General features: G+C 43.3%; 1 protein-coding gene across 1 annotated transcript in view; it reads right to left on the bottom strand.

The window, feature by feature from the left end:
* Window positions 1-24736, bottom strand: part of LOC138355264 (fibrous sheath CABYR-binding protein-like) — an 87578-nt gene that overhangs the window by 15314 nt on the left and 47528 nt on the right. The window contains exon 3 of the mRNA XM_069310127.1: window positions 14720-15057. Coding sequence (XP_069166228.1) covers window positions 14720-15057 — 338 coding nt within the window. The remainder of the gene's footprint in view (window positions 1-14719; window positions 15058-24736) is intronic.

Below are 24736 nucleotides of genomic sequence, written 5' to 3'. Positions count from 1 at the left end.
ACCGTCATTGCTTCCCTGATACTAACTGCTCGTAACAGCCTTGTTAGCCTCCATGTGTAATTCTGCTCTCGGCGGTAACTAACGACTCATTATATCCGGCCCAGGAAACTGAAACTCTTTAATTATATACTGATTGTTAAGCCACGATTTGGTTATGTTTGTTACCCACGAAACAATGGGTATAAATTGGATAAGTTTCGATTTAGGAAAGACTTGGGTAAATACTGGTTCAGTAACAGGGTTGTTGATTTGTGGAACCAATTGCCGCGTAACGTGGTGGAGGTGGGGTCCCTCGATTGTTTCAAGCGCGGGTTAGACAAGTATATGAGTGGGATTGGGTGGTTATAGAATAGGAGCTGCCTCGTATGGGCCAATAGACCTTCTGCAGTTACCTTTGTTCTTATTATATCCGGCCCAGGAAACTGAAACTATTCAAAACCGGGTTGTCCTCTTTTATGGCTAACTACGCGGGTTTGTGTGTGTGTAATTACCTAAGTGTAATTATCCTAAGTGTAGTTACAGGATGAGAGCTACGCTCGTGGTGTCCCGTCTTCCCAGCACTCTTTGTTATATAACGCTTTGAAACTACTGACGGTCTTGGCCTCCACCACCTTCTCCCCTAACTTGTTCCAACCGTCTACCACTCCAGAACACTGGACGTGTGATTCTGTGGTCCCGGGTTCGATCCCGGGCACCGGCGAGAAACGATGGGCAGAGGTGCTTTCACCCTCATGCCCCCTGTTACCTAGCAGTAAATAGGTACCTGGGAGTTAGTCAGCTGTCACGGGCTGCTTCCTGAGGGGTGGAGGCCTGGTCGAGGACCGGGCCGCGGGGACACTAAAGCCCCGAAATCATCTCAAGATAACCTCAAGATAACCTAACTCAACCTGGCCTGAGAACCAGACTGTTTCCCTTGCTCGATTCCTGTTACTATTTTGTACGTAGTGATCATATCTCCTCTTTGCGGAAAAGGCAGGACTGAGGAAGAGAAGGTTCTTGCCTGGAATGGAAGATGAAGACGAGATGGGAAAGAGACACAGGAAAGGGACGCAGATGGTTAATGATTTAAGAAAGGGAAAGGTAGGGAAGGGAAAGTAGTCGTCATCTGAGACAGGAAGGGTGGAACAGAACCCCCGTCACCTGAGACAGGAAGATGGAACAGAACCCCGTCACCTGAGACAGGGATATGGAACAGAACCCCCGTTATCTGAGACAGGAAGATGGAACAGAACCCCGTCACCTGAGACAGGAAAATGGAACAGAACCCCCGTCACCTGGGACAGGAAGACGGAACAGAACCCCGTTATCTGAGACAGGAATATAGAACAGAACCCCGTTATCTGAGACAGGAATATAGAACAGAACCCCGTTATCTGAGACAGGAATATAGAACAGAACCCCGTTATCTGAGACAGGAATATAGAACAGAACCCCGTTATCTGAGACAGGAAGACGAAACAGAACCCCCGTTATCTGAGACAGGAATATAGAACAGAACCCCGTTATCTGAGACAGAAATATAGAACAGAACCCCGTTATCTGAGACAGGAATATAGAACAGAACCCCGTTATCTGAGACAGGAAGACGAAACAGAACCCCCGTTATCTGAGACAGGAATATAGAACAGAACCCCGTTATCTGAGACAGGAAGACGAAACAGAACCCCGTTATCTGAGACAGGAAGACGAAACAGAACCCCCGTTATCTGAGACAGGAATATAGAACAGAACCCCGTTATCTGAGACAGGAAGACGAAACAGAACCCCCGTTATCTGAGACAGGAATATAGAACAGAACCCCGTTATCTGAGACAGGAATATAGAACAGAACCCCGTTATCTGAGACAGGAAGACGAAACAGAACCCCCGTCACCTGAGACAGGAATATAGAACAGAACCCCGTTATCTGAGACAGGAAGACGAAACAGAACCCCCGTTATCTGAGACAGGAATATAGAACAGAACCCCGTTATCTGAGACAGGAAGACGAAACAGAACCCCCGTTATCTGAGACAGGAATATAGAACAGAACCCCGTTATCTGAGACAGAAATATAGAACAGAACCCCGTTATCTGAGACAGGAATGTAGAACAGAACCCCGTTATCTGAGACAGGAATATAGAACAGAACCCCGTTATCTGAGACAGGAATATAGAACAGAACCCCGTTATCTGAGACAGGAAGACGAAACGGAACCCCCCCCCCCCCGAGACAGGAGGCAAGATCACAAACAACAACAACAGCTGATCTTTAACAACAAGAAACAAGACACTAATCAGAGGTTAATTACCGTCTGAGTCAACACTAATTACATCAATTAGGAAAAGCTTACATTATTACCCTAATTGCACGGCTAACCAACCTAGCTATATATTAAAAACTTAAGATCACTTTCAGTTTCACTAATTATGATGTGTCTCAGAATCTTAAAAAAACCATTCTCAATAGTGTTTTTGTATTTTTTTTTGTTTCTTTGCTTAGCTGTTTTTGCTTAGGCTGCTGTTGTCGTAGACAGGAAGGCAAGATGCAAGCCACAACAGTTGGTTGACTCCCAGGCACATATTTTACTGCAAGACGATCAAAAAAATAAGATATGGAATGTCTTAATTCACACTATGTGTGGAATCGAACCCGGGACCATTTGGCTTTGAGTCGAATAAGCAGCCCAATGCCTTTACAAATTTTTCATATATTGAAGAACACGGCTGAAGAACACACAACACACATAGACGTGATATATATATATATATATATATATATATATATATATATATATATATATATATATATATATATATATATATATATATATATATATGTATATATATACACTAACCTTTTTAAACTCCATATTTTACCCAAGTAATAATTCCATAAGAGAGCAAAATACTAGCATCATACGTAAGCCTGGGTAGAATAATTAGTATTATTAACAACAGAACTGCAGAGAGCCTATTTGTGTGATTATACACGAGAGAAAACGAACAGCTTCTTCTGATGTGTATAAATGACCCCCCTCCCCCCCCCTTCTCGAGTTGACCAATCAGGAGAATGGGTGTATATGTTTGTCGCTAATGACTGTATTTGACTCTCCTTAAGTCAGAGAATTTATCGCTAATCTCTCAACAACAGGTAAACTCTTGACACACACACACACACACACACACACACACACACACACACACACACACACACACACACACACACACACACACACACACACACACACACTTACGTTAAACAAAAAAAAAAGAGATGCTCAAGTTTAATCATTATTTACCAAGAAAGATTAAAAATATTCACGTCACTATAACTTTGACAGTGATAACTTGACCGCAACACAGCCTCCAGGTATACCTGCAGGTATACACAGCCTCCAGGTATACCTCCAGGTGTATACACCCTCCAGGTACTCCCCCAAGTATATACACAGCCTCCAGGTACTCCCCCAAGTATAGACACACCCTTCAGGTACTCCTCCAAGTATATACTCACCCTCCAGGTATATCTCCAGGTATACACAGCCTCCAGGTATACCTCCAGGTATACACAGCCTCCAGGTACTCCTCCAGGAAGGAATAGACACTCCTGTTATACCTCTATGTATATCTCCCCCCTTCGGTCATTCCTACAAAGAATGGTCATTCCTGTTGACCAGACCACACACTAGAAGGTGAAGGGACGACGACGACGTTTCGGTCCGTCCTGGACCATTCTCAAGTCGATGAGAATGGTCCAGGACGGACCGAAACGTCGTCGTCGTCCCTTCACCTTCTAGTATGTGGTCTGGTCAACATACATTAGCCACGTTATTGTGACTCATCGCCTGCAACGGTCATTCCTTGTCTAAAACAGGAATGTATTCCTGTTAAGGAAGATAAACATTATAGAGAGTACTAACCACAAATTTTATTAAATTAATTAAATAAATAAATTAAATTAATTAATTAAATAAATTAAATCAAATTATATTAAATTGTATTAAACAAATCAAAGTCTCTTTATTTGTTACATTGTTTCATTCTTCCTGTTATTTTTTTTTCATAGACAATAGAAGATGATTTCAGGTTGATGTTAAATTGTCGTTATTATGAGGGGAAAGTGCCAAGCCATTACGACTATATAGGACTAGGATGGGGTCAGGATAAGCATTTGGGATGGGACGGAAGGGAAAGGAATGGTACCCCAACCACTTGGTGGATGGTTGGGGGATTGAACGCCGACCTGCATGAAGCGAGACCGTCGCTCTACCGTCCTCAAGTTGGTGTTAGCTAGGTCGCGAGTGCTTTCCCTTCCCATAGTTCAAGGTCATCCTTACTCTACTAGTTTCACACAGGTGGTTAGAGGAGTAGATGACTTGTAAACTCCTGTTTACAGGAGTTTACAGGATTTCTAAACATCCCATCCCAACCACTTATGCTGGACGGTAGAGCGACGGGCTTGCTTCATGCAGGTCGGCGTTCAATCCCCCGACCGTCCACCAAGTGGTTGGGGCACCATTCCTTTCCCTTCCGTCCCATCCCAAATCCTTATCCTGACCCCTTCCAAGGGCTATATAGTCGTAATGGCTTCGGGCTTTCTCCTGATAGTTCCTCCCCTTCCTGTTTTCAAGAGAAAAGAGCTTTCCCTTCCCCATAGCTCAGGGTAAGCCTTGCCCTTCAAGCCTTTAAACAAAAGTGTATTGAAGGGGGAGTCGGTCGGCCGAGCAGACAGCACACTTGACTTGTGATCCTGTGGTCCCGGGTTCGATCCCGGACGCCGGCGAGAAACAATGGGCAGAGTTTCTTTCACCCTATGCCCCTGTTACCTAGCAGTAAAATAGGTACCTGGGTGTTAGTCAGCTGTCACGGGCTGCTTCCTGGGGGTGGAGGCTATATACACTATAGTGTATTGGTACTACGTCATCTGGGAATCCCAACTGATTATACTACGAAAGTCAAATGTCTGTCTGTCTGTCTGTCTGTCTGTCTGTCTGTCTGTCTGTCTGTCTGTCTGTCTGTCTGTCTGTCTGTCTGTCTACACGAAGGGCCATGGCTGACCTGTCTACCTCTCATCCTAGGCCATTGTTTCTCTCACACAAAGGTAAGGAAAGCCATTCAGGTAGACCAAAAGCTGTTGTTATAGATTCAGCTACTCGGAACAAGTTCCAAGTAGCACGGGCTATGGTGAGCCCGTAACATAGACCTAAAGGCTGAAGAAGAAGAAAAAGTCGGACCACGTGACTTACAAGAAGGAAACTGTTTGTTTACAAACGGGGGGGGGGGGGGTAGGGGTAGATTTAAGTATAAACCGACCGAAGTCGGAAACCGAAAAACCTGCCCGAAACGCTGCGCGTACTAGTGGCTTTACAAAGATGTAATTACTATGCTATGTATCCTTACAATCCCAATGTACCTTCTTGTATATATATAAATAAATAAATAAATAAATAAGTAAGTAGAGGGATGAGGTGTAGACTCGAAGAGCCAGATTCACGAAGCAGTTACGCAAGCACTTGTACGAACGTGTACATCTTCCCTCAATCTTTCACGGCTTTGGTCACATTTATTAAACAGTTTACAAGGCATGAAAACTTCCCAATCAACTGTTGTTATTGTTATAAACAGCCTCCTGGTGCTTCGGAGCTCATCAACTGTTTAACAATTGTAAACAAAGCCGCTAAAGATCGAGAAAAGATGTACAGGTTAGTAAGTGCTTGCGTAACTGCTTCGTGAATCTGGGCCCCAAGTCTATAACCCTCCCTATCTCCCCTAAACCCCCCCCCTTCCCCCTTTCTCCCTTTCTCCCCGACCTCAATCACCCTCTCCAATATACCCTAACGACACCATGACCTGGTTTACGACACCTGTTATGTCTCATTGTGTCATATTGGAACCTGTGCCCAATTGAGAGTTGTTGTTGCTGTTTCAGATTTAGCTACTCAGAACGAAGTGTCCATGTAGCACGGGCTATGGTGAGCCCGTAACAGTTGAGAGGTTATAATGTTATTCTTCTCCTCCGCAGAGGCTGCGAGAAGGAATCATTCTGCGACACCACTTACCAGTAACAACAGCCTAAAGGTACACACTGCACACTCCTTTAGACAATTTTAGACATTTTTCCTAAATTCCTTTAGGCTTAGAAATCATAGCAAACTCCCAAGATTTCTGAAGACTTGGAGAGAGAGAGAGAGAGAGAGAGAGAGAGAGAGAGAGAGAGAGAGAGAGAGAGAGAGAGAGAGAGAGAGAGAGAGAGAGAGAGAGAGAGAGAGACACAGAGAGAGAGAGAGAGAGAGAGAGAGAGAGAGAGAGAGAGAGATTAAAAGATATATGCAAATTAAACATGTAATAATTGAATAAAAGAATAAACACCTTAAAATAAAATGAATATATATAAATATACAAAAACAAATAAAATCATATATATTATATATATATTATATATATATATATATATATATATATATATATATATATATATATATATATATATATATATATATATATATATCCCATCAAAACAAACAACAACTTCCTGAATAATTACCCCCTCCCCCTCCCCCCCTCCCCGCCCCCTCACCCCCCCCTCCCCCCCTCCCCCTCACCCCCCCCACGAAACCAATCATGCTAATTAACTTCTATGAATTAAATATTCCAGTTTTCCAAATCCTTTTTTTTCCCCCCTCACACTTTGGGAGCTCCTCATGCACATATTCAGTGCGGGCTCCGGTCTTCACATCCTCGGCCGCCAAATTCGAGCCCAAACGGTTTCGCCCGGGAGTCCGGGGGTTATTAGGCCGGGACTTAACGAAGCAGTTCGTATTCAATTCTCGTTGGTCGAGGTAATTAGATTGGAGAAGCCGTTAATTTTCTTGCCTTGCGGGGGTGGGGGGGGGAGGGAGGGGGAGGGGAGAGGGGGGATAGGGGGGGGTTGGGGGGGTTAGGCAATTGGGGAGGGGGGGGGTGAAAAGCAAAAGGGAAGAGGAGAGTTAGGGAAAGAGAGGCGAAGGATAGGGAAATAGGAGATGCAGAGAGAGAGAGAGAGAGAGAGAGAGAGAGAGAGAGAGAGAGAGAGAGAGAGAGAGAGAGAGAGAGAGAGAGAGACAGACAGACAGACACAGACAGAGAGAAACCAACAGTAATTTGATGAGCAAGAGACCAAACAAGGCAAATTTTACACAACCATGCAAGAAGACAGACAAACATATATGTAAACTCTTCAAAACAACAGTATACAAGTTAACTAGAATTCTCAGCTTCATTTGAAAATGGATACCAGAAAGAATATAATTTTATTTTCGTCTTTATGAATTGCTTATGGCATAATATAACCCGACTTCTGGAGTCTGTGCAACTCCTAAGTAAAATAGCCAACACAGCCAGAATATATATATATATACGTGTGTTTATATATGTTTTATATAAATGTTTATTTCAATGTTTATATAAATGAGTCTCTGGCTCATTTGGGAACTCGGTTTCCACCGGTGTCTTCCTTGTTCGTGTCCCACCCGAGCTGTATATAGTTTTGTCATTATCCACCTCTGTCAATTGGTCTGAGAATTTTGTAGGTGGCTATCATGTCTCCCCTTTACTCTTCTGTCTTCCGGGGACGTGAGGGTTAGCTCCCGTAGCCTTTCCTCGAAGCTCATACCTCTCAGTTCTGGGACTAAGTCTGTTGCGGCATACCAGAATACTAGTCGGACGGTGGCATGCGTGTGTGTGTGTGTGTGTGTGTACTCACCTATTTGTACTCACCTATTTGTGCTTGCGGGGGTTGAGCTTTGGCTCTTTGGTCCCGCCTCTCAACTGTCAATCAACTGGTGTACAGATTCCTGAGCCTACTGGGCTCTATCATATCTACATTTAAAACTGTGTATGGAGTCAGCCTCCACCACATCACTGCCTAATGCATTCCATCCGTTAACTACTCTGACACTGAAAAAGTTCCTTCTAACGTCTCTGTGGCTCATGTGGGTACTCAGTTTCCACCTGTGTCCCCTTGTTCGCGTCCCACCAGTGTTGAATAGTTCATCCTTGTTTACCCGGTCGATTCCTCTGAGGATTTTGTAGGTTGTGATCATGTCTCCCCTTACTCTTCTGTCTTCCAGTGTCGTAAGGTGCATTTCCCGCAGCCTTTCCTCGTAACTCATGCCTCTTAGTTCTGGGACTAGTCTAGTGGCATACCTTTGGACTTTTTCCAGCTTCGTCTTGTGCTTGTGTGTGTGTGTGTGTGTGTGTGTGTGTGTGTGTGTTCACCTAGTTGTGTTCACCTAGTTGTGTTTGCAGGGGTTGAGCTTTGCTCTTTCGGCCCGCCTCTCAACTGTCAATCAACTGTTTACTAACTACTTTTTTTTCCACCCCCCCCCCCCAAGAAGCAGCCCATGACAGCTGACTTACTCCCAGGTACCTATTTACTGCTAGGTAACAGAGGCATTCAGGGTGAAAGAAACTTTGCCCATTTTTGTTTCTGTAGTGCGGAAATCGAACCCGCGCCACAGAATTACGAGTCCTGCGCGCTATCCACCAGGACACGAGGCCCCTGTTGCCCCTGTGTGTGTGTGTGTGTGTGTGTGTGTGTGTGTGTGTGTGTGTGTGTGTGTGTGTGTGTGTGTGTGTACTCACCTATATGTGCTTGCAGGATCGAGCATTGACTCTTGGATCCCGCCTAAATCCTGTGTCCTGTGTGTGTGTGTGTGTGTGTGTGTGTGTCGCCCAGAAACCCAAGAAATAGCACCTACCGACCCAACGGTCGAGCTAAAACTAACTCAACATGTTCCAGTTCAACATTTACATCTCCCCTTGCCCGACACCATCAATTTTTCGTCGCCAAAGCTTGGGGACCTTCCCCCCCCTACCCCCCTACCCCCCCCCTCCTCGCCAAGGCTCACCTCCTTTCCAATACAAAAAAATCACTTATTTTTATCAATTTTTTTTTTTTTTTACTTTTGTACTCCGCCTCTCCTATCTCTCGTATATTGGTTTTCTGAATCTAAACAAGAAAAAAATGGTTCCCAGTTTTGCCATTCGAACTATTGCGTGAATGGTAGCGATTAATGTAACAACTCCCCCCCCCCAATCCCCCCCAATCCCTCTCTTTCACACGCGTAAACTCAACTCTTTTGTTTTGCGTCGTTCGAGTATATTGAACACAAAAGACTGGTGAAAGATTCGCGCTTTTTTGTAACCTTAAAAAATAAAAAATCCCTTTTTATCTATCGTTTTCCTGAGTTTAAACAAATGTTTTACAAAAGGAGTTTTATGTGATTTTATTTAACTCATTTATTTAAGGGCATTAATATGTTTACCTTCACGTCAGTTAGACAGCAAATAGTCCAATTGTATCAAATACATTCATCGTAACAACTGAACTACAATACAACGGGACCCCACATCATACAGCTCCTATTTAAATTCACCCAAACGCATTCATATTCAAGTCTAACCTACGCTTGAAACAATCAAGTGAGCCCAGTTCGGTGTATTGCGTTACCCGGTGATGTGTTCCATAAACCGAGCACCCTATTTTCCGAATTACTATTTGGAAAATAGGGTGCTCGGTTTATGGAACAAATCACCCTATTTTCCGAATTACTATTTGGAAAATAGGGTGCTCGGTTTATGGAACAAATCACCCTATTTTCCGAATTATTATTTGGAAAATAGGGTGCTCGGTTTATGGAACAAATCACCCTATTTTCCGAATTATTATTTGGAAAATAGGGTGCTCGGTTTATGGAACAAATCACCCTATTTTCCGAATTACTATTTGGAAAATAGGGTGCTTACTTTTTCTCAAAAGGAGTAACCCAGTAGACCTTGGGGAGCCGGTCGGCCGAGCGGACAGCACGCTGAACTTGTGATCCTGTGGTCCTTGGTTCGATCCCAGACGCCGGCAAGAAACAATGGGCAGAGTTTCTTTCACCCTATGCCCCTGTTACCTAACAGTAAAATAGGTACCTGGGTGTTAGTCAGCTGTCACGGGCTTCTTCCTGGGGGTGGAGGCCTGGTCGAGGACCGGGCCGCGGGGACACTAAAAAGCCCCGAAATCATCTCAAGATAACCTCAAGATAACCTCAAGATAACCTCAAGATAACCTCAAGATAACCTCAAGATGCTCTATCAATATCCCTAATTACTACCTATTTTGTTTTTACGAAACCTAAGGCACTCAACAATCAGTCCCTATTTGCACAATCACTATGACTGTATTAAATGAAGGGATAATAAAGCAACAATTACGATATTGTAAATACAAACTTTAGCTTTACATCAATAAAGATATGAAACTAACAATCGAGAAATTAAATAAAAAAAAATATGTGAGCTCTCTCTCTCTCTTTCTCTCTCTCTCTCTCTCTCTCTCTCTCTCTCTCTCTCTCTCTCTCTCTCTCTCTCTCTCTCTCTCTCACTCACTTTCTCTCCAGCCCTCTGTCTCTCTCTCACTTCCCTACTCCCTCTTTCATATTGTTCTCCTGTCCACCACTCCTCTAGTGCTCCTCTCCCTTCCTCTCACACCCTCCTCACTCTTCTTCTCTTCATTCCTCCCTTCCTCTCCCACCCCTCCCTAAATCTCCCTTCGTTCCTACCTCTCCCTCTCTTCCTCTCCCTCTCTCTCTCTCCCTCTCTCCCTCCACCTCTTCCATGCATGGGGCATCACACAACAACCTCGGTGAACACTGTAGGTCTGCCCTCGAGAGATTATTAATGATGTTTTGACGAACTTAATGATGATGATGGTGATTAGGGCCCCCCGCCCCCCCCCCCAGTGCTACCTACAACCCCCCCCACCCCCTTCCCCCCTCTCCTCCCTTCCCCCCCCCCTTTCCCACTCTCTCACCTCTTCCAGGATCATCATCTCCTCACTCAACAATTACCTTCCCCTTCCTTTCCTTTCCCCTACCTTTCCTTCCCTTTCCTTTCCTTCCCTCCCTTTCCTTCCCTCCCTTTCCCCTACCTTTCCCACCTCCACCACAAACAGCTAGATAAATGTTTACTGATTTGTAAACACATTTGTGTACTCTCTCTCTCTCTCTCTCTCTCTCTCTCTCTCTCTCTCTCTCTCTCGTTGTCAGATATACCAAGCTCTTTTGGGGCACAGAGGTAAACTAAGGTGTGTACCATAAGTTTACCATGTGAAGAACAGAGGTATACATGGTATAATCCAGGTGGTGGTGATATATGGAGTATACTCACAGCTGGTGAGTGGTTACTAGTGACAGCTGGTGGTGATAAGAGGGGGGTGATCAGCCCCTTACAAGCTCGTTTAACTCAGATGGTTAACTATAGAAACTAATTTGATCTGAATTAAAATTACAGTAACTCCAAATATCACGAGAGAGAGAGAGAGAGAGAGAGAGAGAGAGAGAGAGAGAGAGAGAGAGAGAGAGAGAGAGAGAGAGAGAGAGAGAGAGAGAGAGAGAGAGAGAGAGAGAGAGAGAGTGAGTGAGAGGTAAGGTAGAGAAGGAACAATAGAGCAAGCTAAAGAGATAGAAATAAAGCAAAGAAAGCTATATACCTTTAACACACAGTGATACACAGACACGATGGAATACACACAGAGATACATTTACAACACACAAATTGCTATACAGTCAAGCAGACTGTTACACACTAATCAGGGCATCACCAACAACAACAGTCTATTTAAACCATTCCCCTCACCCCCATCCCCCCACAGCAAGCCCCACTGAACGAGGGGAAACTGTGCAGAGGATAGTTCCCCCTCTTCTAGCATGTAGAGGGGGGCAAATAGGGGTCAGTTTCCCCCCCCTTCTATACACTCCAAACTGTGCAGCAACACTTACCCTCTCTCCCTCTCAGGTGCTGTGCTCAGGTGCTGTGCTCAGGTGCTTGAAGAACAGCCTGTGTGATCAGAAGAACAACATAAGAACATGAGCCAGAACAGAGGGGAGAAGCTATGCAAAGTTGTGATATATTCACATATATTCAGAAAAATCTACATCTGTAAAGTAGAAAAATCTGCATAATCTACATCTGTAAAGTAGAAAATCTACATAATCTACCTCAGTAAAGTAGAAAAATCTACATTATCTACATCAGTTAAGAAAAATCTGCATAATCTACATCAATAAAGAATAAAAATCTACATCAGTAAAGTAGACAAATCTACATAATCTACATCAGTAAAGTAGAAAAATCTACATCAGTAAAGTAGACAAATCTACATAATCAACATCAGTAAAGTAGAAAATCTACATTATTTACATCAGTAAAGTAGAAAATCTACATCAGTAAAGTAGAAATATCTACATAATCTACATCAATAAAGTAGAAAAATCTACATAATCTACACCAGTAAAGTAGAAAAATCTACATCAATAAACAAGAAAAATCTACATCAGTAAAGTAGAAAAATCTACACAATCTACATCAGTAAAGTAGAAAAATCAACATAATCAACATCAGTAAAGTAGAAAATCTACATAATCAACATCAGTAAAGTAGAAAATCTACATTATCTACATCAGTAAAGTAGAAAATCTACATCAGTAAAGTAGAAAAAGCTACATAATCTACATCAGTAAAGTAGAAAAATCTACATAAACTTTGAGTCAATTATGTGGGTTACCTGCTTTTGAGTCGATCATTTGCCTTTAACAAGAAAACAATAGCGATGTGAACTAGCTGCCGGAAAGCTATTTTAGCAACATGGGAGCCGGTCGGCCGAGCGGACAGCACACTGGACTTGTGATTCTGTGGTCCTGGGTTCGATCCCAGGCGCCGGCGAGAAACAATGGGCAGAGTTTCTTTCACCCTATGTCCCTGTTACCTAGCAGTAAAATAGGTACCTGGGTGTTAGTCAGCTGTCACGGGCTGCTTCCTGGGGGTGGAGGCCTGGTCGAGGACCGGGCCGCGGGGACACTAAAAGCCCCGAAATCATCTCTAGATAACCTCTAGATAACACACTCTTAAGTCCTTCAGTAACTCAATCTCAAACAACACTCAAAGCTGCAACACTAGAGAACGCCACAGGTCAATCCCAGGTACAATTCTTTTCCTACAAAACATTGAACTAATATTTTCGAAGTCTCGACAATGATTAAAAATTATATATTTTTTTTCCCGGATGATACGAGGTTATACATCAGACTACAATTAACTACAATTAACAAAATGGTAATTATAAAGTTGTATACAAATTTAACAAATGGATTGTAGTCCATATTCAACATTAACCAAGTTAACAAGACTTACTGTACGATATTAAGCAGAGCAATTAAGAAGAAGTTCTTATTAACCGTTAAGACGTCTTTAACTAGCCAATTCTCTCTCTCACACACACACGCTACTCGGGAGACAGCACCCGAGTCGCGCCGGCTATCAAACTGTAGCGAATTGCAAAAGTCTCATTCGTCAACTCAAGTTGCCTATATATTCAAAATCTGTATTATCTTATACATAAATTAATTTAATTGTGTATTTGAATTAGGTCTGTGTGTATTTAGGTCAAGGTTAGGTTAGGTGTTTATAAATTCTAATTGGCAATTGTTTGTATTCGTAGTAGGTTAGGTTAGGTTAGGTTAGGTTAGGTTCGGTTAGGTGTTTATAAATTCTAATTGGCAATTGTTTGTATTCGTAGTAGGTTGGTGAAGCGATTCGAACAGAAGTCGTCAGCGAAGCACTTGTTTGAAAAGTGTTCGAACGTCATCAGTTGTGAGTCAAACAAGCCGTCCTCGTCAACTAAGGGCCAAATACTCGTTAATTCAGCCGCCAAACACCCCCTCCCCCCCCCCCCCCCCCCTCACCCCACAATTGTTTATGGATAAAAAACGGTTTACACACGACTCACAACTGATGACGTTCGAACACTTCTCGAGCAAGTGCTTCGCTCAACCTCTTCAAATGCTTCACCCACGTACTACAAATACATATTATCGTCAATGGAACATAAACAACAAACCTAACCTAACCTAACCTACTCCTAATTATATCTTGAATTTTAAAATATAATATTAATTATTATGAGATTTTTTTTTTTGTATAAAGTTCGTTAAAACTGATGGTGAACTGCTGCCACTCGAACGAGTCTGGCCTGAGGACAGGCCACTTTACACTTGGAGTCAAGTATAAAGTACTTATAACCCATAAAGAGGGGAGGGAGGTCTGGCGGCTGTATTAACGAGCCTTTGGCCTTTCTTTCCTGATTTTTCAATTTTTTTTTTAATTTTCCCCGAGGGGCGAGTTAATTGAGCAGCGGCACTCATCCTGTGAGTGGACACATCTTGAGGTTAATCTTGAGGTTATCTTGAGATGATTTCGGGGCTTCAGTGTCCCCGCGGCCCGGTCCTCGACCAGGCCTCCACCCACAGGAAGCAACCCGTGACAGTTGACTAACACCCATGTACCTATTTTACTGCTAGGTAACAGGGGCATAGGGTGAAAGAAACTCTGCCCATTGTTTCTCGCCGGCGCCCGGGATCGAACCCGGGACCACAGGATCACAAGTCCAGCGTGCTGTCCGCTCGGCCGACCGGCCCCATAGCAGCATGTACAACACTCCCCAATAGGAAGAAAACCCGCTGGGTTGTTCATCCTGTCACTTGTAACCCAGACACAGCTTGGGACTTGTATGACCATCCTACGGGCCAAACAGGATCTATAACATGTGAACAGCGCTGCATTACATCACTTGAACAGGAACAAGTTGAGCAAGAACGAAAAAAAAAGTTCGTGTTCAACTCTGGAATTAAGGTATAATAGTCTTAGCCACCTTCACCTTCTGAACAGGAACTGTCTGTTGTTTCCTGAGTATTTCTGACGTCTCCTGACGTCTTCTGACGTTTCCTGACGTCTTCTGACGTTTCCTGACGTCTTCTGACGTCTCCTGACGTCTTCTGAGGTCTTCTGATGTCTCCTGACGTCTTCTGAGGTCTTCTGATGTCTCCTAACGTCTCCTGACGACTTCTGACGTCTCCTGACATCTTCTGACGTCTCCTGACGTCTTCTGAGGTCTTCTGATGTCTCCTGAGGTCTTCTGATGTCTCCTGACGTCTCCTAACGTCTCCTGACGACTTCTGACGTCTCCTGACATCTTCTGACGTCTCCTGACGTCTTCTGACGTAAGATGATTTAAGATTTGAAGAAAGTTACAAGAATACTTCCAATTCAGGATCAGGACTGGACCCATACAGGGAAGTCTAACCACAGGTAGTGTGAATGTATCGCAATAGATGGCGCTGGAGACTATTCATCAATTCATATTTTGATGAATGTGTCTGATGGAGGTCACAGAAGGGGGCCCAGTGTGTTACACGCTTGACAGTTAAGAGGTGGGGGCTCAGAAGCTAGAGCCCGATCTCCTTAAAATGGATACATGAACGGTATTACGTTAGTCCTCTCAGCTAACACGTCGCATTACACACACACACGCACACACACGCACACACACACACATACACACACATACACACACACACACACACACACACACACACACACACACACACACACACACACACACACACACACACACACACACACACACACACACACACACATACACACACACACACACACATACACACACACACACACATACACACACACACACACACACACACACACATACACACACACACACACACACACACACATACACACACACACACATACACACACACACACACACACACACACACACACACACACACACACATACACATACACACACACACACACACACACACACACACACACACACACACACACACACACACACACACACACACACACACACACACACACACACATACACAGACACACACACATACACACACACACATACACACACACACACACAGACACACACACACACTTCAGGCGGGATTCAGGCGGGATCCAAGAGCCAATGCTCGATCCTACAAGCACAAATAGGTGAGCACACACACACACACACACACACACACACACACACACACACACACACACACACACACACACACACACACACACACAGACATACACATACACACACAGAGGATCCTAAGCCCAACTTAATCCCAAGATAAAAGGTGCCGGCGATTCGAACCCTCGTCACCAACAACACTTCAGCCAGCGTGCTGGTTTGTGTGTGTGAGAGAGAGAGAGAGAGAGAGAGAGAGAGAGAGAGAGAGAGAGAGAGAGAGAGAGAGAGAGAGAGAGAGAGAGAGAGAGAGAGAGAGAGAGAGGGAGAGAGAGAGAGAAGGAGAACGCATGCTCTTGGAAGCTAATTGTGTTACGAGTGAGCCCCCCTCCAAAGATCTCTATATCCCCAACTGAGCTCATCTGAACGCTGCTAATTGAGTCTCCGGATAATTGTTTCTGGTAGTTATCCGGCTCGTGTGTTATCCGGCTCGTGTGTTATCCGGCTCGTGTTCTGTGTAGATTAGTTGCTGTTAGTTGAATTCATAACACATGGTATGACTTCTTGATATACTTCATTCTCGATATACCTTCATGTATTGTTTAATATTTATGCTGGTATGTGTTCGTACATATACATAGTTTAATACATGTGGTTTATATATGTTTGTATTTACAGCACGTGTATGCTCAGTCTAGTTTAAAATATATGGTTGTATATGTTCGTATATACACAATACATCAGTCTAGTTCAATATATACGCTTGTATAGTGCTCGCTATCTATCTATCTATATATATATATATATATATATATATATATATATATATATATATATATATATATATATATATATATATATATATATATATGTCGTACCTAGTAGCCAGAACGCACTTCTCAGCCTACTATGCAAGGCCCGATTTGCCTAATAAGCCAAGTTTTCATGAATTAATTGTTTGTCGACAACCTAACCTACCTAACCTAACCTAACCTAACTTTTTCTGCTACCTATCCTAACCTAACCTATAAAGATAGGTTAGGTTAGGTTAGGTAGGGATGGTTAGGTTCGGTCATATATCTACGTTAATTTTAACTCCAATAAAAAAAATTGACCTCATACATAATGAAATGGGTAGCTTTATCATTTCATAAGAAAAAAATTAGAGAAAATATATTAATTCAGGAAAACTTGGCTTATTAGGCAAATCGGGCCTTGCATAGTAGGCTGAGAAGTGCGTTCTGGCTACTAGGTACGACATATATATATACATATATATATATATATATATATATATATATATATATATATATATATATATATATATATTTTATTAAATATGACCGAAAAAGTAAGATTAATAATTCTAACACGAATTTTCTCAATCTTTCGTACATTATGCTTCACTGTTGGAGGTAAATCAAAAATCACTTCTCCAAAATTCATTTTTATTTCTAGTCTGACGCGACACGGGCGCGTTTCGTAAAACTTATTACATTTTCAAAGACTTCACAAATACACAACTGATTAGAACTTGCGTTTCCCTGATTTTATATCTACATTTGAGTGAGGTGGGAAGGGTGATGTGGCATTACATTTGAGTAAGGTGGGAAGGATGATGTGGCATTAGAGGATATTAATAGGGTATTAAAAGTATCAACACAAGACAGAACACGAAACAATGGATATTGAATAGAAGTGTTTGTAGAAAGCCTATTGGTCCATATTTCTTGATGCTTCTATATTGGAGCGGAGTCTTGAGGTGGGTAGAATATAGTTGTGCAATAATTGGCAGTTGATTGCTGGTGTTGACTTCTTGATGTGTAGTGCCTCGCAAACGTCTAGCCGCCTGCTATCGCTGTATCTATCGATGATTTCTGTGTTGTTTACTAGGATTTCTCTGGCGATGGTTTGGTTATGGGAAGAGATTATATGTTCCTTAATGGAGCCCTGTTGTTTATGCATCGTTAAACGCCTAGAAAGAGATGTTGTTGTCTTGCCTATATACTGGGTTTTTTGGAGCTTACAGTCCCCAAGTGGGCATTTGAAGGCATAGACGACGTTAGTCTCTTTTAAAGCGTTCTGTTTCGTGTCTGGAGAGTTTCTCATGAGTAGGCTGGCTGTTTTTCTGGTTTTATAGTAAATCGTCAGTTGTATCCTCTGATTTTTGTCTGTAGGGATAACGTTTCTATTAACAATATCTTTCAGGACCCTTTCCTCTGTTTTATGAGCTGTGGAAAAGAAGTTCCTGTAAAATAGTCTAATAGGGGGTATAGGTGTTGTGTTAGTTGTCTCTTCGGAGGTTGCATGGCTTTTCACTTTCCTTCTTATGATGGAAAAGTTTCCTTCACCTATACCCCCTATTAGACTATTTTACAGGAACTTCTTTTCCACAGCTCATAAAACAGAGGAAAGGGTCCTGAAAGATATTGTTAATAGAAACGTTATCCCTACAGACAAAAATCAGAGGATACAACTGACGATTTACTATAAAACCAGAAAAACAGCCAGCCTACTCATGAGAAACTCTCCAGACACGAAACAGAACGCTTTAAAAGAGACTAACGTCGTCTATGCCTTCAAATGCCCACTTGGGGACTGTAAGCTCCAAAAAACCCAGTATATAGGCAAGACAACAACATCTCTTTCTAGGCGTTTAACGATGCATAAACAACAGGGCTCCATTAAGGAACATATAATCTCTTCCCATAACCAAACCATCGCCAGAGAAATCCTAGTAAACAACACAGAAATCATCGATAGATACAGCGATAGCAGGCGGCTAGACGTTTGCGAGGCACTACACATCAAGAAGTCAACACCAGCAATCAACTGCCAATTATTGCACAACTATATTCTACCCACCTCAAGACTCCGCTCCAATATAGAAGCATCAAGAAATATGGACCAATAGGCTTTCTACAAACACTTCTATTCAATATCCATTGTTTCGTGTTCTGTCTTGTGTTGATACTTTTAATACCCTATTAATATCCTCTAATGCCACATCATCCTTCCCACCTTACTCAAATGTAATGCCACATCACCCTTCCCACCTCACTCAAATGTAGATATAAAATCAGGGAAACGCAAGTTCTAATCAGTTGTGTATTTGTGAAGTCTTTGAAAATGTAATAAGTTTTACGAAACGCGCCCGTGTCGCGTCAGACTAGAAATAAAAATGAATTTTGGAGAAGTGATTTTTGATTTACCTCCAACAGTGAAGCATAATGTACGAAAGATTGAGAAAATTCGTGTTAGAATTATTAATCTTACTTTTTCGGTCATATTTAATAAAATATGTCTACAGGAAAGACTGCTACCAAAATATACTAATATATATATATATATATATATATATATATATACACCATCATTCAGGAATGAGCAATGGCATATTCGTTGTAAATTAAAAAACAATGGATTGCTGGCTTCTACTCTCTATAGATCAAATAATTAGTTAATTAGTTTATTATAGATTCTGAACCCAAACTGTCCGGTAGCGCAAAACTCACATAATGAGTTGAGCAGCTGGCCCTGCAAGTTACGGGATCACCATAGCCCGTGCTACATGGACACTTCGTTCTGAGTAGCTAAACCTGAAACAACAACATTGACTGCAATGTTCACTAAGCTAATTTGCATATCCGGTGAGCCGGGTACAGATAGATTTTACTTTCTTTGAAATTTGCGATTAGGTCCAGGCGTCCAACAGCCTGGTTGATCAGTCCAGCAACCAGGAGGCCTGGTCGACGACCGGGCCGTGGGGACGCTAAGCCCCGGAAGCACCTCAAGGTAACCTCAAGGTAGGTTACAAGGAAATTGGCGTAGTTACAGAACTGTAACTACGCCATTTAAGAGGTTACATGGGTAAGCAAGCATTATACACCCCATTGTTTTTTTTTTGTTTACACACCTGAACGTTAAAAATGCGATGGTTTAGGGAAAGTTTAGAAATTACTTAAATATCGACTTCCTGCGACTAACGAATAGGTTATAGGTTAGACTAGATTAGGTTAGGTTAGGTAAGGTTAGGTTAGGTAAGGTTAGGTTCGGTTAGGTAAGGTTAGGTTAGGTAAGGTTAGGTTAGGTTAGGTTAGGTTAGGTTAGGTTAGGCAAGGTTAGGTTAGGCTAGGCTAGGTTAGGTTAGGTTAGGTTAGGCTAGGTTAGGTAAAGTATTTAAATCAAAAAATTACATTTAGGCATAACATAAGTGTCATATAACTAATAATTAGAAAGACGATGCATTGTAAAGACAAAAACATACATTATAAAATTAGGATGATGAGACAAATAGCTGTAGAATATATATAAAATAATGCAAACATGACATTGTATATCAATCTACACACACACTCAGCATTATATACATCAACAAATTATCGGGGGTTATCTATTGGGGGTTATCTTGTCTCAAAATTACTCCAAACTCACACACCCACACACATATAGGCACCAGTTGATTAACAGTTGAGAGGCGGGACCAAAGAGCCAGAGCTCAACCCCCTCTCAAGCACAACTAAGTCAATACAACTAGGTGAGTGCGTAGCTCATATAGAGCATCGATCTGATATCAATTGAACTCAAAAATCAACCCGTTCTCGCACTTGCTTATAGTCAATATTGGCTTATTTAATAACTGCATATGTGACATACTAATTGATTGTGAATATTTTAGTTTACCTTGAAAAGCTTCATAGAAAACACTGACCTCACCTAACCTTCTTGGTATGTTAAGATAAGCATCTAATTGCTTCTTAATTACAGTTATTACTTAACCTATTAGTCAGAGTCTTAATCTTTCCTAAATACCCCAGAAGAGAATCACCCAGTTGGCGCATTGTGTTGTTCCTTAGACCCACGGCCCTCATGGGTATTACCAGGGCACGTGGTGGGGCAGGGATGGGTATAGAGGTTGTTTATTGAGGGGAAGAGGAGAGGGAGAGAGAGAGAGAGAGAGAGAGAGAGAGAGAGAGAGAGAGAGAGAGAGAGAGAGAGAGAGAGAGAGAGAGAGAGAGAGAGAGAGAGAGGATACACAACAAACTGTGTTTACAAGCAGTTTTCAAAGGGGTGCCAAAGTTTAGGTTGTTAATTGTCAGTTTGTTGTGTTCGGTGAGAGGATGGCCCTTCAGCGGTGGGCTAACGAGGCACTGGTGCCACCCCCTCCTGACACCATCCATGTAGTGCCAGATTTCTGACACTATTATGATATCGCGTTGATATCATAATGGGCGCTCACAGGGTGAACAATTCAGTGGGGGGGGAGGTGTTGTACATGCTGCTATGGCGGTGTGTTCACTCACAGGATGAGTGGCGCTGCCCAATACTGTCACTACGGCGGTGTGTCCACTCACAGGATGAGTGGCGCTGCCCAATACTGTCACTATGGCGGTGTGTCCACTCACAGGATGAGTGGCGCTGCCCAATACTGTCACTATGGCGGTGTGTCCACTCACAGGACGAGTGGCGCTGCCCAATACTGTCACTATGGCGGTGTGTCCACTCACAGCATGAGTGACGCTGCCCAATACTGTCACTATGGCGGTGTGTCCACTCACAGGATGAGTGGCGCTGCCCAATACTGTCACTATGGCGGTGTGTCCACTCACAGGATGAGTGATATATAATCCTTTACGACATCCCTACTTAATAAATAAACCGGACCTATCCTAACATAACCCAAGCGAACCTATACTAACCTATACTAACCTGCCTGAACTTGACCTAACGAAAATGAGAGACAAAATATTGAGTTTTATATTGAGAGAGAGACAGAGAGAGAGAGAGAGAGAGAGAGAGAGAGAGAGAGAGAGAGAGAGAGAGAGAGAGAGAGAGAGAGAGAGAGAGAGAGTCAACAGATGGTTAGAATTTCCGCCAAGGGGGGAAAAAACAAGTCGATGACCTGTCAACGATGTATCACCTGTCAACGATGTATCACCTGTCAACGATGTATCACCTGTCAATGATGTATTTGACAGGTGAAGCCTCAGATTTCCCCTAGTTTTCCCCTCCTCTAGTCTAGTTTCCCCTCTATACGCTATCTCTTATCTCTATACGTATATATCTATACGACTCTCTTCTGGTAATTATATGCAGCCTTGTTGAACTATAAACTACCGTTGGGTTGTTTTGTATGTTCTTAGGTTAATTGCTGCGGGATCCGTCCAATTGTGAGCCTCGTCTGCTTGGCGACGCCTTTGATTCCTGCGGGTTCCGAGTTCGATCCCCCGATGGTCGGCGTGGTTGAGTATTGGTTCTTCATGCCCGTCCTCATAATGTCTCAGCTAAGGCGCTACCATTATCACCACCAAACATCAACTGACCCACTACCACCACTACCACCTCCACTACCACAATATAATCAACCACTACCACCACGCTGAACGCCAATACCAACAAACCACCAGTTCTACCACAACTACCACAATCATTACCAACAACACAACAACCACCAACACCGGAACGAGACACCACGAACCAAATTATACCAAACATGAAAAAAAAAATCGTTTTAAACTACAACAATTATCAACAGCATAAAAAAAATACAACACCCAGATACAACGTCTCCTAGGCCTAGCCATCATATAGACTTATCGCAGAACATGTATATACTCTATATTAGGCCTAGAAGAGGCTATAGATAGGCTAGCCTAATATCTCCTTAACTCCTCGAGTGTTGCAAGACTTTTCTTGAAGGTGTTGCAACAGGTTGCACTCCAGAGTCGCAATACCTTCGAGGATCTTCAGAGTTCCATCTACAAAACAGACGAGGAGAAAAACAAAAGCTCAAATTTCTGCACAAAAGGAACAGAAGAAGGAAATACAAAAAGGGAAAGGTAGGCAATATTCCCCTTGCGGGGGGGGGGGTGGAGGAGGAGGAAGAGGGGGGGGAGGTAAAAGGGAGGGAGAGAGAGAGAGAGAGAGAGAGAGAGAGAGAGAGAGAGAGAGAGAGAGAGAGAGAGAGAGAGAGAGAGAGAGAGAGAGAAAGGGGAGGAGGAAGAGGGTTAGGTGGAAGAGACAGGGAGAGGAGATCTAGAGAGGTTTACAGAGTCACACCTTTCTCTAGTCTTAAAGTAATATGGGAAGGAGGAGGGGGGGAGGGTGAAGCCAGGAAAGGGGGGGGGGGTGACGGTAGGAGAAGCACCCCCCCCTTCCCCTTTGATACATGGAAGGGGGGTTGAAGCCAGGAGGGGGGGGGGTGAGGGGTCGGAGAGGTACCCCTCCCCCGGGGTAAAATGGGGGGGAGGGGGGTGGGGGGTTGAAGCCAGGAGGGGGGGGGGTGAGGGGTCGGAGAGGTACCCCTCCCCCGGGGTAAAATGGGGGGGAGGGGGTAGGGGTTGAAGCCAGGAGGGGGAGGGGGGGTGAGGTTCGGAGAGTCCCACCTCCCCCGGGGTAAAATGGAGGGGAGGGGGGGGGTGAGGGGTCGGAGAGGCACCCCCATGGGTAACATTGTGTTTCATAGTGGCAGTGTCCGCGCTAAACGCTTCCTAAATATTTCACTACCTGGCTGAGAGAGGGGAAAGGAGGGGAAGAAAAGGAGAGGGGGAGTCGGGGGTTGGGGGGATGGTGGGGGGTAGGGCAATGAGAGGGAAGAGGAGGAGAGGGGAAGAGGCGGGGGTAGGACACCGGGAAGGGAGAGCGGGGGGGGGGGGAGCGGTGGGGGGGGGGAGCGGAGGGGGGGGGGGGAAGGAGGAGCGGAAGGTGGGGGGGGGAAGGGGGAGCGGAGGGGTGAGGGGGATTGTGAGTCCACCATACCATCACTTTCAACTACCACCACCACAATCACCACTCCAACCACCACCAAACAATAACAATAACCACAATATATATATATATATATATATATATATATATATATATATATATATATATATATATATATATATATATATATATATATATATATATATACGTCGTACCTAGTAGCCAGAACGCACTTCTCAGCCTACTATGCAAGGCCCGATTTGCCTAATAAGCCAAGTTTTCATGAATTAATTGTTTTTCGACTACCTAACCTACCTAACCTAACCTAACCTAACTTTTTCGGCTACCTAACCTAACCTAACCTATAAAGATAGGTTAGGTTAGGTTAGGTAGGGTTGGTTAGGTTCGGTCATATATCTACGTTAATTTTAACTCCAATAAAAAAAATTGACCTCATACACAAGGAAATGGGTAGCTTTATCATTTCATAAGAAAAAAATTTGAGAAAATATATTAATTCAGGAAAACTTGGCTTATTAGGCAAATCGGGCCTTGCATAGTAGGCCCAGAAGTGCATTCTGGCTACTAGGTACGACATATATATATATATATATATATATATATATATATATATATATATATATATATATATATATATATATATATATATATATATACACCCTCCTATACAACTCTCAATGGATTAAAACACCCCCGCCCCCTTTTTTATTTGGAGTTAAAGTGGCTTTTGTTATCACCGACTTTTGTTTCAGAGGCTCTTGTTGTGCGCTGTGAACTTCATTTTTAATTTAAGAGCAAGGAGAGGGAGGGGGGTGATAGGAGGGGGGGGGAGAGGTGAGAGGAGGGGGAAGGGAGGTGAGAGGAGGGGGGAGGGGAGGGGAATGCTGCTGAGAGTTGATAGGAAAGGGGGGGGGGAAGAAAGTAGGGGAGGGAGGGAGGGTAAGTAGAAAAAGGGTGGAGGAAAGATGTGGAGGGTAAGGTAGGGAAAATTAGGTGGGGGAATGGAGGAAGGAATTTGGTGAGAGCTTCGGAGAGAAAAATGTTGAGAGTGGGAGTGGAGGTGATTGGGCAAGGTTAGGGAGGGTAAAACCTGTAATGGGACTTGGAACAGAGAAGGGGACTGAAGGACGGGAGAGGGTGAGGGAAGGGTGAGGTCAGAGGGGA

The sequence above is a fragment of the Procambarus clarkii genome, chromosome 66 (assembly GCF_040958095.1).
Source record: "Procambarus clarkii isolate CNS0578487 chromosome 66, FALCON_Pclarkii_2.0, whole genome shotgun sequence".
Taxonomy (NCBI): domain Eukaryota; kingdom Metazoa; phylum Arthropoda; class Malacostraca; order Decapoda; family Cambaridae; genus Procambarus; species Procambarus clarkii.
This window is presented reverse-complemented; position numbering and strand designations above follow the sequence as displayed.